The sequence below is a fragment of the Physeter macrocephalus genome, unplaced genomic scaffold, assembly GCF_002837175.3.
Source record: "Physeter macrocephalus isolate SW-GA unplaced genomic scaffold, ASM283717v5 random_186, whole genome shotgun sequence".
Classification (NCBI taxonomy): Eukaryota; Metazoa; Chordata; class Mammalia; order Artiodactyla; family Physeteridae; genus Physeter; species Physeter macrocephalus.
In genome coordinates this window covers 867-18883 of record NW_021145487.1, presented here as the reverse complement: position 1 = coordinate 18883, position 18017 = coordinate 867, and the positions used below count along the sequence as shown (strand labels likewise).

Sequence of the window (18017 nt, the reverse complement as noted above, 5' to 3'; positions counted from 1 at the left end):
AAACCCGTCACTGGCTTCCCCAGGCCCCTGGAGACCTCAGGGAATGGGGCTCTGAGGTGGAGGCCTGCGGGGAGACAGAGGCAGCCACTCCTTAAGGCAGTACCATTCTCTCTGGGGAGGGTGGGGACACAAAGGTGACTCCCTGCCTAACCCGCCTTGTAACTGGCCTTCCAGCTGCTGGGTTTTCAGAGGGCCTTGCAGTCTAGGCACAGTAAAGAGCCAGTGAAAAGCACTTTGGCAGGATAGGAATCAGGAGAGTGGGATTCTGGCCCTAGTTCTGCTGACTGATGAGATGTGTGCTCCCAGGGATGTCACCAGACTTCCCATTCACTGAAATTGTTAAATGGGAGAGCTGGCAAGGATGATCTGAGGGTGCAGATGAGAAGAGGCAGAGGCCCACGGGAGATGGAGAGCAGGGAGGGCTGGAGTGCTCTGGAGAAGGCCAGGTTCATCTGCCTGTTGAAGGATGGGGAAGGCCAGGGGCCCTCCAGGTTTGGGCCCAGACCACAGAGCTAGGGAGTCTGGTGGGCTGCCTCCTAGCTCAGCTTGCCGAGCGTTGCCAAGGCCCAGGGAGCCCACCGGCCATGAGGGAGAGAAGCCCCCAGCTTCCCCCCATCAGCCATGGCCTTGTATGCTTCCGCCCTTGAGTGGATGCCTGCAGAATCCTGGCTCTAGCCTGCTTGTCTGTGCGAGCACCCTTAAATGTTATGCGTGTGGAGACCCTCTCTAATGGCCGTGGACCACCCTGCCCTGAAAGGAGTGTGCAGGCAGCACCCGTCCTCCTCGACCTGACCTTTCTTACGGTCTGTGTGGGTGATCATTCCGCCCTGGTCCTCCCGTGGCCTGGCGCATGCAGTGAATGCAAAGAGGCTGTTCGTGTGCCGTCTGCCTGCACCTTGGACTGCCCTTGGAGCAGACGTCAAAGTAACTCTGACCCTTCTGTCTAAACACCCCCTAGTCCAAAGGAGAGATCAGAACCCCTGAACAGCGCAAGACAGAGCCCGCCCAGCTGAAGACCGAGCGCCTGAGAGAGTACACCCTCAAATGCCACTCAAGCATGCCCCCCGACAACACCTATGTCAACTTCGAGCGTTTTGCCTGTGTGGTCGAGGACGTGGCTCGGGTGGACCAGGGATGCCGGGCCCTGGCGGGGGCCCGTGACACCATCCAGGACGATGTGGAGACCTTGGTCTCCATCTACAATGAGAAGGAGGCTTGGTACCGGGAGGAGAGTGAGAGAGCCCGGCACGACCTGTCCCAGCTCAGGTACGAGTTCCGCAAAGTAGAGTCCTCGAAGAAGCTTCTGCAAGAGGACATCCGGGCCACGGGGTCCCGCCTCGGGAGCACAGCCAGGAAACTGGACCATCTGCAGGCGCAATTTGAAGCCCTGGGGCAGGAGCTCTTGGCAGACTTAGAGTGGCTCCAGGAACTGGTGGGCGGCTTCCAGCTGGAGAGTGGGAGCGTGGACAGCCCCAGCCCCGTGTGTTGCCAGGACTCCAGCGAGTGCCTAGGGGAGCTGCTCAACAGATCATGCAGTGAGGAAGTCTAGGCCAGCTTGAAGCTCTGAGCATCAGAATCGAGCCAGGAATGCATCCTGGATGGTTTGCTGAAGCCTGTTCCCAACTGCCCTGCCAGGGCATCGACTAGAATTCTCCTGCAGGGGTGTGTGTCTGTAGCATAGCCTTCCACCCCCTTCCCAGAATCCAGAATCACGGAGGGTCTAGCTAGTTTTCCATTCTGTACCTCCTCTCACCAGCCTGGTTTTCTGGGAGGGTGGCTGGCAGGGCAGCTAAGCTGTTAAAATGATTGAGGATGAACACCCCTCCGTGTACCCTCCTACAGAGGGAGGACGGCTGGCCCTGGAGAGATACTTGATAACTAATTTGTGATAATGTATTTGTTCACATCTCACTTCCCGCCTTATAGATTGCAGGTCTTGGGTAATATTCTAGTTAACTAGGGATAACAGTCAGTTGGCTTGGTGCTTTCCTGCTGCTGAAGGAGGGATTCTGAATGCACAGAGAAAAGATTACTTTTCATTTATATTGACTTTTCACTTACCAAGCATTTATGGCTTTGATCCTTAAAGGAACCTGTGAGACAGGAAGGTAGGTGGTATTATTATTGTTGTTACTGTCATTTCCATGTAACTGAAGAGGAAATTGACCTCGAGAGGGAAAATGACTTAGGTTCATTTATAGCGAGTTGATACAGATGAAACGGAAACCCAGGATGCCCGACTCTAAGATGAAGTATATGGGAAGAAATAGGCTTTACTGTAAAAATCCACGTTAATATTAAAGTTCAGATCCCAGAGGTAAAGTAAGCATTTTCACGTATTTTGCCAAGTCAGGTGGAGGCCTTATACCTTCAGGCAATTGTCCTAAGAAGTGCGTCCTAGAAGGCACGCAGTTTATCGTTCCCATCCAGCTGTGTCCCTGTCTGAAGATCACCTGCAGAATAGGAGGGAGGGGGCAGCATCTCGCCCTTCTCCACTTCCCGCCTCTGGCTAAGGGCTCCAATCTTGTGTTGGGAATGAAGGCCAGAAAGGACTCAACAAGCACGTTCCTTTTCTCATGTCCCTAAGGTCTGAAGAGGGTGGACATTAAGATCGGGGAGCCCAAGGCTCAGTGCTCCCTTCCTGACCTCAAGCTGTGCGCACCCCTCCCTGAGGACTGGATCATGTTGTCTCCCTTTTCCCGGAGAAGGGGCCAGCCAACTAGCTCACAGAGAAAGAGTGCGGGAGTGTGGGCCCAGTGCTGTGCTAGAAGCTTGGGGGTGAGGGAACAGATCGTATCATTTCAAAGTGCCTTCACAGACTCACAAAACCCCCCTGTCAGATAGGTGGGGTAGATGTTATTCCCAATTTGGAGCTGAGGAAACAGAGAGGATGTGATTTGTCCAAGGTCACAGTAGGGGCAAAGGTGGAGACCTTCTAATGATGTCCGTTGCTCCTTTTGCTTCCCCTAACTGCCCCAGTCTCCAAGAGTTTACTCTCTGCTGTGGGGCAGGTTACACCAAGACACATCCATCTGTGCATTCACAAAGAATTTTTAAGGACCTATCTACTGCCAGGCATTCAGCCTGGCCCCAGGGATACAATGTTGAGTGAAGACAGGCATGTTTCCTGCCTTCACGAAGTTTGCAGTCCAGTAACGGATTCCAACATTCATCAAGAACTTTCTATAAAAAAAAAAAAAAAAAAAAAAAAAAAAAAAAGAGAACATTCTACAAAGGTAGAACTGCAGCTGGGACCTATGCAATGAAAGAGAAGGATGCAGCAGGAGCCTGCAGTGGGGGATGATCTAGTCAGGGAAGGCATCCCTGAGGTGGCGATGCTGGAGCTGAGATCAGCTAAGCAAACCAGGGAGAAGGTGGTGCTCCCCACAGAGCTGTCATGCCAGGGCTCTCTGCTGGGAGGGGGCCTGGGAGCTGAAATTGCTCAGACAGAAAGAAAGCTGGAGGGGAGAGAACAGAGTATGGTGTGGATGTGGCTGGAGAGAAGACAGGACCAGCAGGGCTTTGCCATATTAAAGAGCTCTGCCTTCATCCCAAGAGTCATGGGGAGCCATGATGGGTGCCAGGCAGTCAACAGCCTGATGTGCTGGCGGGGGCAGGGATGCCCAGTGAGCAGCACAGATGGGGCGTGGTCTAGGATGAGGCATGAGATTGTGATCCCGTGAAACTATTTCTTTAAAATCCTACCTCTAATTCTATTTGCATGCTGGATCACTTCAAATATCATATATAATATTTGTAACAGAAACTTTTTTCATCAACTGTAAGAAAGCATATTTTCATCAAATGTAAATGCATCATTATTTTATGACCCCAAAATAAAGGAAAAAAAGCCCAGGTTGGGAAGTCCAATAGGAGACTCCACATACGAAGCTGGGACACCCTCACTGGAAGGGTAAATGGGAAATAAAGCCACCAGGCAGGAAGGGGAGGCAAGGGAACGTGTGTGTCTCAACCTTGACACTGGGGAGAGGGATGGAAAAATCCTCCACCGAGATAGGAGTCCCAGGTCCATGGTACTCGTGCAGGTTTGCTTTCTGCATTTGCACAATCCGTGGGATCCAAAAGAACCTCAAAACAAGTGAATAAACAAAACAACAACAACAAAAAAACACAAAAGAACCTCGAGCAGAGAATCTAACGTCCAACAGTTTGAGGCTGGGTGGCCCCAGTGGCTGGCAGAATCAGTGTGGTCATCTTCTGGAACACCTGCCTTCACTTCAGACCGACAGTAAGGATATGATGCCATTGTTTGGGAGTTAAGTCCTGATTTCAGAGATCCAAAAGTGTGCATCTTGGAATCAATGGAAGATGGCAAAGCCCTGTTCCCTAAACCCTGTCTGGAAGAACTGATACGAAAGACCCATCTACGAGCTCTCCAAGAATTTTCCTGCCCTGTTACAGGACATGATGTACCCGTTTGGCATAAGGCACTGCAAAGATTAAAGGTCCCTTTAACCAAGTCAACAGGTTTCCTAAGGAAAGGAAGCCCCTGATTGAGCAACTCAGGGCAAACTTTCTTGTGAAGGTGGAAATAAAATGCAATAAAGTAGTAAGATGTGGATGATGATTTGAATTAGGGAGACTGGGAAAAGGGAGAGAGAAGTGGTTATTTTAGAATCCTGGCATCAGCTTCACACTGTCCATACTGGGGGGTCCTCAGACGTGAGCCACCCGACACCCTCTTTTTACAGGACAGGATTTGTCTAGAGTCCCGCAGCAGCCCCAGAGCTGGGGTCAGAACCCTAAGTGGTTTTCCTCACAGTAGTGGAATCGTCTTCTCTGTGTTCATGTCCAGTCGTGGGTAGCAACTTGTCATTTAGATGTTTTATGAACAGACTCTTTTATGTACTAAGAGTTTCCAAAGACAAAGTGAAGTGACGTGAACAATGCCCCCCAAGTCTTTCAGGGAAATCAGAGGAGATTGTGACCTTCCTCTGTCACCTGGCTGGTCCAACTCCCATCACCCTTTGGCAGCAGACCTGATGCCAAGGGGAGCCCAGGGAAGTCTGTGGAATGCCCAGCCAGAGGACCTGCTTGATTCCTCCCCACACGCCCACAGCTGGCATTTTAACAGAGACATCAAGGACAGGGCAGGGCAGGGCCGATGGTGGCGGGATGGGGTGTTTCGTTGGTACCTAGACGGACGAAGACCTGGGGGGCGCCGCTCTGTGGGCCGGCCCATCTACCGTCACAGGGGATCCTTTCATTCACCAGGCTGTGAATGAAAAGTCAGCCTCTGTGCTCTGGGAAGATGCCATCCTGGGGAGGGCAGGGTGAGTGTGTGACATCTTCCTGAATAGCGATTCCCAAGGAGGCTGGAGAGTCAGTGCCTGGGGAAGGCAGCAGTCTGTCCCTGCTCTGAGGCAGAGGCATGCTGCGCACGATTACCCTTTTGCGTGGGGAAGGGTGGAGATGGCGTGATAACGTGGTAACCGGTGATTCTGCAGCTGCAGGATGCTGGCAGTGAAGGAATGGAGCAGAGTAATAATGGTAGGAGAAGCCAGAGTCTCCTCTGTGAACCCCTTCCCCCGTACCAGCCACCCACCTCTCCAGGTGATCTTGAAGGTGGCGACTTCCCACCTCACTCCATCAGGCAGGGCTGTGGGCCCTTGTGGGAGGTGGCTGGGTGCTCAGCTCCCACCCCCACTGGCAGCCTCTGTACATGTCTGTGGAACCGAATGGCCTTTTCTGCTTTGTCTGTGAAACTCTTGGCCTGTGGAGAAGATTCTTTGCCCTGGAGAGGAGACCCAGCAGTGGGCATATTTGAGGGGCAAAAGAGGCCAGTTCACTGAACTAACACTGACTGTGCTCTGGCTCTGGAGGGAGGTGACAGATAAGGACAAGACAACCCCTGAATAGAAGACTCAGTGTCTGGGACAGATGGGGCCCCAGCCAACTGGGAGGTGAGGAAGGCCATGGTGAGTGAGAAAACAGGGGTACCTAATATTCCAGAAAACAGGAGGGAGACGAACTCTGACTGAGGAAGGGTAAGAGGGGTGGCAGAGGGCAGAAACATTCTCGGTGGGGGGGCGTCTTGCCCCCAACACTCCCCTCCAAGCTGTAGCCTTGTGGGGAAGGTACCAGGCAGAATTTGGAGGGATGGGGACGAGCCCAGCTTGGTGTCAGGAACCTGGAGCTGTCAAATGGAGATTAAAGGGAAGGAGATTACAGAAATTTAAAAGAGGGAGACTTTCTGTTTTTAACTTTTTGTTATGGGGGATTTTCAAAACTTGCACAAAAGTATTGAGAATGGCAGAGTGAATTCCACGTACCTGTTACCCAGCTTTGAAGTAATTTAAAGCAAACTTCAGACTGACTTACCCCATAAATTCTTCAGCAGGAATCTCTGATAGGGAGTTTCTTTTTACTATGACCACTGCGCCATTATCACACCTGACAAAATCAAGAATAATTACTTATTATCATCTGGATACACATTCTGGAGTCACATGCCCCTGCTTTTCTTAAACGTGTCCTGTTATACTCGGTTTGTTCAAATCAGGATCCAAACGCAGACCGCACATGGCAGTTGGATGTTATGTCTCTCAAGTCTCTTCAGTACAGGAGGGAGAGCTTTTGAAGCTTTTCCTGGGGATGAAAACTTGCTCAGAAAACTGAAGGTCCCGGAGAGAAGATTAAAAGTGAGAGTGTATCTATGCTGAGACCTAACTCAGAAAAGTAAGGCTGGGTCAGGCAAGGAAAGGGACATTCTTACCTCTTTCCATTGGCTTGTTCAGTGTAGGGACAACCTGCAGAAACACAGCCTGTCGGCAGCTCTCCCCACCCATGCGTAAGGAGGTAGAGACTCAGGCCCCTATAAGCCTCACGTGCTCCTTTCCTGGTTAAACAGGGAGGTAAGGCCAGCAGGGCCCAGGCTCCAGCCAGCAAAACAGCCAGCAAAAGGAAGAGGTGGAGATGCCACCTACAGAGAGATGCCACTAAGGGAGATGAAGGAGCGAGGCTCAGAGAGACAGTCCTGGGCAGGAGAGGAAAGTGGGTGCTCAGGTGTCCATGGCTTTCAGTGGAGGATGGGGCTGGAGTCGTGACTCAGATGGAGGTTCGAAAAGTTGCAAACTGTTGGCAGTTTGTAGAGGAGGCCTGGTATTTATTTATTTATGATTTTATTTTATTTTTTTAATAGATCTTTATTGGAGTATAGTTGCTTCACAATACTGTGTTAGTTTCTGTTGCACAACAGAGTGAATCAGCCATATGCATACACATGTCCCCATACCCCCTCCCTCTTGCGTCTCCCTCCCATCCTCCCTATCCCACCCCTCTAGGTGGTCACAAAGCACCGAGCTGATCTCCCAGTGCTATGCTGCTGCTTCCCAGCAACGGTTTAACATTCGGTAGTGTATATGTCAATGCTACTCTCACTTCGCCCCAGCTTTGCCCTCCCACCCCATGTCCTCAAGTCCATTCTCTATGTCTACCTCTTTATTCCTGCCCTGCAACTAGGTTCATCAGTACCATTTTTTTTAAGGTTCCATATATATGTGTTAGCATACGGTATTTGTTTTTCTCTTTCTGACTTACTCCACTCTGTATGACAGACTCTAGGTCCATCCACCTCACTACAAATAACTCAATTTCGTTTCTTTTTATGGAGGCCTGGTATTTAGAGAAAGTCTTTGGAGTGCCTCTTCTGGAAAGCCAGGGTCTGTCTTTATGTCTTTATGCCTGGGAGGATGGCTGCTGCTTCATCTCCCTGCTCTGTGGATGTCGGTGCTGCCTAGCTCTCCCCAATGGACTTTTTCAGAGACACTTGCATCTGCATGAACAAAGCCTGACTTTAGCCGCAGCGTTCTGTCTTCTTTTCTCCCTTCCCAACATTTTTCTGAGACACCAAACATGCTCCTAGCAGCCTGGCCAAAATCGCCCACACTCTCTGGTATCGCTGAAGGACCACAAGGCTGGAAGGTGGGCACTGTTTGTTTGCAGAAAGGGGAGGGTCAGGAGAAGGCGGAACAAACTCTGTTGCCCCTCACACCCTGAATTTAATCCAAAGTGTTGGTGCCACATTCCTTCTGGGAACTGATTTCACTGCTGAATTTATGTCTCTCTGCCTTCATGCCTAGATGACAGTGTCAGCGCTTGGTGAGCCTCTTAGCAACCAACAAGGCCCATTGATTGGGAAATGCCAGCCTGACAGGTTTAGAGCCTCTTCCTCAGAGTTCATGCTGTTTTGTGTAGCATATAGACAGGGCCCTAGAAGTAACTGCATCATCTCCCATGAATGGCCTCTGGGAATGATCCGATGTGATATTTTAGTTGGGCATCTCTGCTCAGTGGCTGGCACTGCTGGACCAGTTGGAAGGTGGGATTCTCACTAAGAGGATTCCCCTAGCCTGCCTGTCAACCTTCCATACGTGGGGTTTAGCCATCTCTCTCCTCACAAGGGTGTCAATCAGTAAGTAGACAAAAAGAGGTTCCTTCACTCCCAGAGTCTACTAATTCCAGCTGATCAAACTCTCCAAGTGAAGTGCAAGAGTGTCCCTTGCAAGGGTTCGACTCGAAGGTGAATTGCAGACATTTGTGAAGTTAGAGGTAGAAATGTTCTGTGGGCTGGGAAGGCAGGATGCCGGTCACCTTGGGAAGGAGAAACTAGTTGCTGAGAGGTATGGGGAAGTGGAATTAACAACAAATGAATAAATATGGAATAAAATGTCAGGTAGTGGGGGCTTCCCTGGTGGCGCAGTGGTGAAGAATCTGCCTGCCAATGCAGGAGACACGGGTTCGAGCCCTGGTCCGGGAAGATCCCACATGCCACAGAACAACTAAGGCTGTGGGCCACAACTACTGAGCCTGTGCTCTAGAGCCCAAGAGCCACAGCTGCTGAGACCACATGCCACAACTACTGAAGCCCATGCGCCTAGAGCCCGTGCTCTGCAACAAGAGAAGCCACTGCAACGAAGAGTAGCCCAGGCTCCCAGGCTCGCCACAACTAGAGAAGCCACAACTACTGAGCCCGAGTGCCACAACTACTGAAGCCCATGCGCCTAGAGCCCGTGCTCTGCAACAAGAGAAGCCACTGCAACGAAGAGTAGCCCAGGCTCCCAGGCTCGCCACAACTAGAGAAAAGCCCACACGCAGAAACGAAGACCCAATGCAGCCAAAAATAAATAAATTTTTAAAAAAATGTCAGGTAGTGACAGGTGCTCTGAAGAACTGGGGCTGAGGCACAGTGAGTTGCATGGGGCAGCTGGGTGCTATTTTATATAGGGTGGTCAAGGAAGGCCTCCTGAGGAGGTGACATTTGAGCAAAGACCTGAACAAAATGACAAAGTAAATACAGTAAGACCCTGAGACCTTGGGTTCCTGGACCAGCAAGCAGACCCATGCAATGAAAGCCACAGGGACAGGAAGGGATGGGGAGAAAATGAGGTTACAGAAGGACCCAGATGATACAGGCCTTGGGGTTCTTGGTGAGCCTGTTGGGTTCTATTGAGAGTGCCCAGAAGCTGCTGGAAGGTTTCGATGCCAGGAAAAGGCAGGCTCAGCACAGATCAGTTGCCCTCTGCCCTCTTTTGCATCTCTCTTCCAGGTGGGACCTAAAGCCAGGGCTGGGCTTGCGGAGGAGGTGAGAGGTGGTTAAGGAAAGAGCTGGGAGAGCAAGGCATGGCCTGATGGTCCCCTGAGAGCCCCCATCCTTTTCTCTTCTCTCTCCTCTCTGCCTTCCTCCTTTTCCTCCTCTCTTCCATCCTGCACTCTTTGGCCCAAACCACCGTGTCCCATTTTGGGGGAGTGAATAGCCCCTGGCTCTCTCGTCTCCCCTCTGTGTCAAGGTTGCATGCACTCTCCTCCCTGCTCCCTGACCTCCCCAGGACTCTGCCTCTCACCTTGCTGATTCCCAGGCAGAGCTGTGGGGAGTCATGGTGTCATGACACCCTTCCGTGGTCTCACGGCTGGGCTGATCCAGGTGCCTGGGCCTCTCACCAGTGGGAATGAGCAGGTCCTGGGACTTCGTTCTGGTTTGATTCTGCAGCAGCTCAGGGAAACAGTTTATCGTACAGCTCTTCAGCACCCACTGTCTTATGCTCTGGAGCAGGAGTGGGTAGTGAGGAAACACTGACAAAAACATGAAGAAAATTCTTCCTGTTGTTGTCCACTAGTGGGATGACTCCACTGCAGAGCTGACCGAGAGAGGTGCTAAGTATAACAAAGGAGCACACATGTTTTGGTCATGTTGGGAGAGAGAGACAGTGTTTCTTGGAAGTTATCTTGGAAGAGGTCATGTTTGAATTGGGCTTTGAAACACACAGAGGCTGTCCTGGAGGAGGAAGATTGGGTAAACAGGGAAAGGGCCTCCTGCCAGAAGATGTCAGGTCCAGAGCAGTGTGAGCCAGCCATATGCACTGGCTTCCACTGGCACCTGGCACCATGATGAAAAATAAACAGGCATGGAGGTGTGCTTGCAGTGTGGTTAGGAGACAAGACCAACATCAGGAATCAATGAGTGACGTCACTCAGCGGTCACTGAGGTGCCAGAGGAGGCACTGCTGTGAGGAGCTGTCAGAGCAGAGAGAAGAATAGAGCTGGATGGGACCTTATGGATCGCCCTGGGCAGTTCATTTCCTTGAGGTCACGGAGTCCTTTAAGAATCGTTAGAAGCTATTGACTCTTCTCAGAGGAAATGTATGTCTGTACCTATACACTAAGTTTTTTTTTTTTGAGCTATAATTCACATATTATAAAATTCACCATTTGAAAATGTACCATTCAGTGCTTTTTAGTATATTCACAAGGTTATACAACCATCATTACTATCTAATTCCAGGACATTTTCATCACCCCAGAAAGAAACTTCACACCCTTTCATAGATAGTCATTCCCCATTCTCCCCTCTTTCCAGCGCTGGCAACTACTAATCTACTTTCTGTCTCTGTAGATTTGCCTATTCTGGACATTTTATTTAATTAGAATCATACAATACGTGGCCTCTTGTGTCTGGCGTCTTTGACTTATTATAGTGTTTTCAAGGTTTATCCATGTTGTACTATGTATTAGTACTTCATTCTTTCCATGAATGGATTTTCCATTCAGTTCTTCCATTGTATGGATATACCACATTTTGTTTGTCCATTCATCAGCTGATGCACATTTAGGTCCTCTCCACTTTTTGTCTATTATGAATAATGCTGCTATGAACATTCATGTACAAGTTTATGCACTAAAATTTGCAGACCATTTCAGGAGGTTCACAGAACCCCTGAAACCCATCTCTTGATTTCTCAATCTAGGAAAACCTTGTTTTACGAAGAGGCAGGAATTCACGAGGGAGTGGACTCCTCACATTGGAGTCCATTAAATATGTCCAGTTTTTTTTGTATATCAATTACATCGCAATAAAGCTATTATAAAAAGATGGAATGGAGAAGACAGGAAGGCTATCAATAATATATTACTATTTATTGAGCAGCTGTAAGCTAAGCACTTTACATTCCACATTTACTTAATCCTAAACAACCCTGTGACACAATGTTATTTATTATCCCCATATTACAGATGAGAAAACTGAGGCTCAGAGAAGCCATGCCAGGTTTCTTGGAGAAGTCAAGGTTTAAGCTAAGCCTTGACTGCCAAGCAGTGAAAGGCAACTACACATCCCATCTCCTCTTGACCCCCATCAAAGCCCCTATTTCCTTACATTTATTTTTGAGTGGAGTACTAATGCCCTGTCTGCTAACAAGGCATCCATTTTGCTAGGCCCAGAACTGGCCCAGTGCACAGTGGGCATCCTGGGCTGCTGTACAATGACCCTTCCTCAGAGTGACCCATGGTTGAAGGACCTGCCTCCTGCTCTTCCCCTTCGGGGAGATAGGGGCCGAGCCTCCAGCCCAGCCAGCGTGCACATCTGGCTGTGGTAATAATAGCGCAGGGGTGCTGAGGGCATCTCCAGAACAGCTGAGACTTCTGGAGCCGTTGCCCTCAGCGTGAGGTTCCTCTGCGTGCCCTGCCCAGCAGGGAGGTCCCGGGGTCAGGCTAAGGGTGGCGTGTGGTCAGGGGCCCTGCTGCCGTCCGAAGCCCAGCGTCAGCCACCATGCTCTGCTTTGTCTCCCAGCCTGTGGACAACCAGCAAGCCCTAGTGCGCAGGGAGTCCCTGGTCAACCTGGAGAACTTCAAGAAGCAATATGTCCGCAGGCGGTGGAAGGTGGGTCAGGGCTTAGGGGTGGGGGCGGGGCCCAGGTGGGCTCCTGGTTCCGTCCGGGGTCTCGGTGCACATCCTCACCTGGCGGTTCCTCTCCTCCCCCTCCCTCAGCTCTCCTTCAGCATCGTCTCCTTGTGTAACCACCTCACCCGCTCCCTGCTGAAGAAGGTGCAACTGAGGCAGAATGAGGACATGGTGGGTAAATGCAGTGCCCTCTGATTGGGTGGAATTCTGGGTGTGGCCTGGAGCTGGGGGGAGGGGGGCGGGGAGAGGAGGTGGGGCTTAACTTTCTGGCAGGCTCTGCACTGTGATCTGTGTTCGTGGGGGACCACTGGGGTAGTGCTGAGAGGGGGCGCTCCAAGGGGGCAGCATGAGCCCCTGGAGGACCTCGAATCCTTTCCTGGTGGGCTTTCAAAGGGACTGCTGTTGCCACTCCACAGCCCCCAACCTTTCCCTGAGGACCTGTAGCCTGCCAGGGACCATGGGAACACTGGACAATGAGACTACCGGGGGCAATCCAAAATCAATTCCTGACGATCCAAGGATCTGCTTTAGAATGAAAGTTTTACATTCATTTGCCGATTTTTCCATTTCTGTTTTGCTTTAGATTGCCAATAATAATAAAAACAATAATATTTAGATGATATCTTATATTTGATTAGCTTGTTGCAGTTTTACGTACATCTAAAATGAGAGACTTACAATATAATATAGTAGTCAAGAGCATGGCCTCTGGAGCCAGACTGCTAGGATTCAAATCTTCCACTTACTGTGTGACCTTGAGGAAATTACTTAACCTCTCTGTGCCAAAATGTCATCATTTGTAAAATGGGGTTAACAATAGTTCCCACCTCACAGGGTAGTCATGAGGATTAAATGATGACATATTCTTAGAGCCTGGCATTTTAAGTGCTCAATACTTATTAGCAGCTATTATTGTTGTTTAAAATCCTCTTGTAGACTGTAAAATGCAGTGCTGGTGCTACGAAATGCAGTGTTAGTATTGCAGCTGGTCGAAGTTCCCTGACAGACCCTCCCCACTGCTCACCGAGTGTGGTGAGGGCCCCAGGAGTGTCTAGGATGGCACAGGTCAGGACAGAAGGTGACTGCCTGCTCAGGAAGAGGCTGGAAGGCAGCAGCCTGAGGTGAATGGGCTGTCAGCCCTGGGCAGCCTCAGGGCGCACAGCACTTAGGCTGCATCGCAGGACCTGGTACAGCCCCTGTGCTCCCCCCACCAGCCTGAGCTCTTCTTGATTCTCACTCTTGTCCGGAACTTGAGGATTTATGGCTCCAGAGACCCAAAACAACTGCGTGGCTTTGGCCAAGCCATGTCCCTTCTCTGGCTGCCTTCCTCATCTGCTGTCAAAGGGGACTGGACTTGCTACCTCTGAAAATCCCTGTTAATCACAGGTAGACTGTTCTCTAGCTTTCTTTTGTATTGTATGGCTCTGACTCATGCTAAAAAGTTTCTATTCAGCAGAGCTTGAGTTATTTTTATTGTTATAGCCGAGCTTGGTCCAGGATGTATTTGGCTAAAGTTGATCTTGACCTTGGATTTCCAGCTGGCTCAGGCCAGGGGAAGAAGAGAGGGCCCTGGGTAGGCACATGGCTGACAGCGGGCCTTTCAGGCCGAGTTGCCCTGATACAGTGCTGGCCATTGGGAAAGAGGAACAGAGAGTAATTGAAAAGCGTATAAAACTCTTTCCTAATTTTTGTCCTTGTGTGAACATTTAAAATAGTCCTCTTTTTACTCAAACATTCAGCACCTGATATCAGCTCAATGCCTCACCCTACACGTGGAAAAGGAATGAGTCCCAGGGGACTTCCCTGGTGGTCCCGAGGTTAGGACTCTGCACTTCCACTTCAGGGGGCCGGGGTTCGATCCCTGGTCAGGGAATTAAGATCCCTGCATGCTGCATGGCGTGGCCAAAGAATTAAAAAAAAAAAAAAAAAAAGGAGTGGGTTTCAGACATCTATTACTCAGTTTTCCAAAAGCCATTTTCCTTAAAAAAAAAAAAAAGAAAGAAAAGAAATGAAAAATACATCCTTTTGTTTAGGAAGCATTAAAATTGAACATCTGACAATATATTTTTTTTATGACTTGCATTAAGTCTTTCTGAATTAGGACTTTGTTTAATAGTTTTAATAATTTAATTAGATGCATGTGGCGTGAATGAAAAAGGCACGGTGACCACCAGGGTGGCTGCTCCACTCTGGCTTAGCCATGTAGGAGCTGATGGGCTGCCCTTTACTCTTTTTCTTGTTCATAAAGATGGAGCACGGAAGCCATTTCCCTGGAAAGACTACATGGCAGGGCTGGCTAAAGGTGCAGCTTAAGCCAGTCAAAGAAGAGGTGGGGAGGTGGCTGTCAGAGTTTGGGGAGATCCCTGTAGCTATCCCTACCCCGTTCTCTCTAGGCTGAGTTCAGGAGACCCACCAGCCCACAGACCAACTATCCAGGTAGTCTTGATTATGTGGCAGCCACAAAGGACACTGGATATAATTTTCATTATTATTATAATTTGGCCTCTTCTGGTACCTGATTTTCCCTAGATGCTCTGCTCTGCCTGTATTCCTTCCTCCTGGGAAGGCGGCCTCAAGGCAGTTGGTCTGGCCCCATTTCAGGTCCCTCCCCACCCACATCCCAGCCACTCCTGGTCTCTGGACAGAGCAACAGGCTTCCCCTCAATGTCCATCTCCCTGGTTTACAGGCCCGTGACCCAGGTGTATCAGCTCAGGTTGCCCAGCACGACCCCATTCCTGGCACCTTCTGACCCTCTTGCCCTGAGTCTCTCTTTTTTTCTTTCTTCCAGAGGAATTGTGAGAGTGACACAGAGGAGGACATTGCCAAAAGGAAAGCCCTCCAACCCCGGAGGAGGAGCAGTACCTCCTAACCAGCCAGGCTCAAGGTGGCCACCAGGGGGGCCTGGGCCCCGCAGGGCTCCTATCTATGCAGACTCTTGGACCCCGCTTGTCGCCAGCACCCAGGCATTCTGCCTCCCTGAGCACTTGGCAAGAGAGATGGGCATGCAGGATTCAGAAGCATTTGCAGGGGAGCCAGGAGACCCTGGGAGCTGTGGCTGTCACCTCCTGGGAATGCAGGAGACTCCAGCATTCCCAAAGCTCTTAATTCTCCACAAAACGGGCTTTCACCTGCTGCCAACCTCAGAACCTGGGATGGGTATGTGGACCTAAGAAAATGATGCAAATGACCATCATCATCATGGGTGAAGGTCAGATTCAGGCAGCTTTTCTCACAGGATGAGGGAGTTCAGAACCAGCCTGGTCAAAACTTATACCCAGAAGAGAGAGACCTCCCCCATGGGAACATGATAAGAAGTGAAATGAATCTTGGGTTGTGAGGTACCATCCTGTGACCTCCCAGAACCCACACGGAGTCCACGTGTCATGCTGGCCAACATATCAAACCTTCTAAAGCAGCCCATTTTCAGCCCACCGTGTTGTAATTTTTTTCACATTTATTAAACTTCTGGTTTACCTGATGCTCGGCTTCTTTTAGGACTCTCCTGATCTGATTTTCTTTAGCTCAGGTGCCTATGACTGTCGGGGAGCACCTGGGGTGCTGAGTGGATAGCACCTCCGAGGGTCATACTGAACCACCCCCTCTGGACTGCAGGGTGCCTACCTTCTACATCCTTCCCTAAAGGAGTGCAGCCCAAGAAAATCAGCCCAGATACCAGCATATAATGCCTGTGCTCCCTCCACTACGATGACAGTCACCCCTGCTGGTGTGGACTGAGTTGTGTCTCCCAACCTCTGGTACCACTGAGTATTTGAGATAATTAAGGTAAAATGAGGTCACTGAGGTGGACCCTAATCCAATATGACTGGTGTCCTTATAAGAAGAAACATCAGGACACACAGGACCATATGAAGAGACAGTGAGAAAGCGACCATCTACAAGCTAAAGAGAGAGGCCTCAGAAGAAGCCAATCCTGCCAAGACTCAATCTCAGACTTCTGGCCTCCAGAATTATGAGAAAATAAGTTTCTGTTGTTTAAGGCACCCAGACTGTGCTTCTTTGTTGAGGCAGCTCTAGAGAACTAATACACCTGCCAACGATGGCCAAGATAGGGGCAGGGGGCTTTATGAAGATGTGGTTGGAGAAGGTCAAAGAGGGACCTACAGGGAGAAAGGAGAGGAAAAAACAGATGGATTACCTGGACCTTTGAGTGAAGATGGCAAGAGAACTTTGACAACATAGAAATCTGGGCCCTGCTTTCCAGGCCAAAAGAATGGTGGTGCTGATCAGAAACCCAAGAGAAGACCCTTGGAAGCCAGAAGTAAAAAGGGTCAGGGTGAGGCACCAACGCTGAGAAAGTACATGGGAAGAGGTGGGAAGAAAGGGAGAGAAGTTTTGGAAGGTGGGTGAGGGAAAGTGTGCCAGGAAGGAAAGAGGGGAAGAAAATAAGGGTGGAAAGGAAAGGGCACGGGGAGAAAGGGAGGCATCCTTTCCCTTTGTCAGCAGCAAGTTTTAAGCACATTGTGTGAGAGAGTGAATGATCCAGGGCAAAATGGCCCCACAGAAACAGAAAGGCAGTCTAGTTTCAGAAAAGCTTCCAGCCAGAAATGGAGTGGCCTGCAAGCTTGTTGAAGAAAGCTCTGCCGTTGCCTTGTAGTTCTTGGATGTCCCAGTTCTCAGGAGGATCCAGCTCTGTGCCTCCCTCCAGCCTCTGGAGGATAGCCGAGGCTGAGAACTGCTAACTGTGTTCAGGGCCCCTGGGTCATGGCTGTGGCTGGTCACATAGATCAGCAGGGAATGTTCTAGAACAAGGGCTCCTGGGCGCTCCTAGGAAGTAAAATGTGGTATCGAATAGGCGGCTGCCCTCCTGCTAGGAAAGAGGGCAGTGAATGGCTTTGACAAACCCAGTCTTGAGTTTCCAATCATGACCAAAGGGTAACCCTTTTGGAACTTGTCTGGCCCAACCACTGCATTGTACTGAAGAGGAAATTGAAGCCAAGACAGAGGAAGTGACTACTTCTGCTTCACACAGCAAATTTGTGAAAATGTCTGATGAAAGCCCAGACTTCCTGACTCCTAGTACTGTGCTCATTTCTTCAGCTTGATAACTGTGGGAGACCTTTCAGGAAATGGATGGACACTTTGCTTTGCGTCATTTTAAACATGCTCTCATCTGTCCTTTACTGTTGCCTGCCTTGTCCTTCATTTCTGGAAATGGAAGAAATGGTCACACTTGCTTCTTTCCATCTTTGCAAAGGGCACTGCCCCTCAGTGGGGATAGCTCGGCAGCCAGCCTCCATGGGCTGCAAGTTGGTCAGTGAACCGATATTTATTGGGCTCCCACTATATGCCTAGGACAGTTCTAGATGCCAGGGTTAGAACAATGAACAGGACAGACATGATACTTCCCCTACAGGGGTCTACATTCTGTAAAGTCCTGGGAATCCAGGGCTCCATCCTACTTATAGGCTGTTCCTCCCTGCTTCTTCTCATCCAGATTATATAAAGCCCTGTTGACTGGGTCCCCCTCAGCCCAGCTCTCTGGTGTTTGAAGGCACCCGCTGGGGTTCCCAAATCCCTCAGGAAGCACAGGGCCAGGCAGTGGGCAGAGAGGAGCCTTTGAAGGTGTGCATCCTTTGAGGATGACATTGACACCTAGCAGCCCGAAGCCAAGCATCTGTGCCAATCCCATACAGGGCCCCAGTCCCTGTGGCCTCTCCGCTGGCAGATGGCTGGTGCCCTCCAGGTGGGAGGAAGGGTGGAACAGCTGGCCCAGGGGAACTAGGTGTTCTGGGTTAGTTCTGAAGAGGGCTGTGTTGACCAGCTGACACTTCAGGAGACCACAGTGTGCCCTGAGGCGAA

General features: G+C 50.2%; 1 protein-coding gene across 6 annotated transcripts in view; it reads left to right on the top strand.

Moving 5' to 3' along the window:
• DAPK2 (death associated protein kinase 2) overlaps positions 1 to 17343 on the top strand; it is a 68789-nt gene extending 51446 nt beyond the window's left edge. For 3 of the 6 annotated variants that reach the window (XM_055082646.1, XM_055082645.1, XM_028484634.2), the window contains one exon: positions 959 to 2882. In XM_055082646.1, coding sequence (XP_054938621.1) covers positions 959 to 1549 — 591 coding nt within the window. In that variant the 3' untranslated portion in view covers positions 1550 to 2882. Of the gene's footprint in view, positions 1 to 958; positions 2883 to 12085; positions 12176 to 12283; positions 12368 to 14985 lie in introns of those variants that run through there. The other 3 variants (XM_055082647.1, XM_055082648.1, XR_008616600.1) reach the window with 2 other exon arrangements.
• Positions 17344 to 18017: the final 674 nt, after the last annotated feature.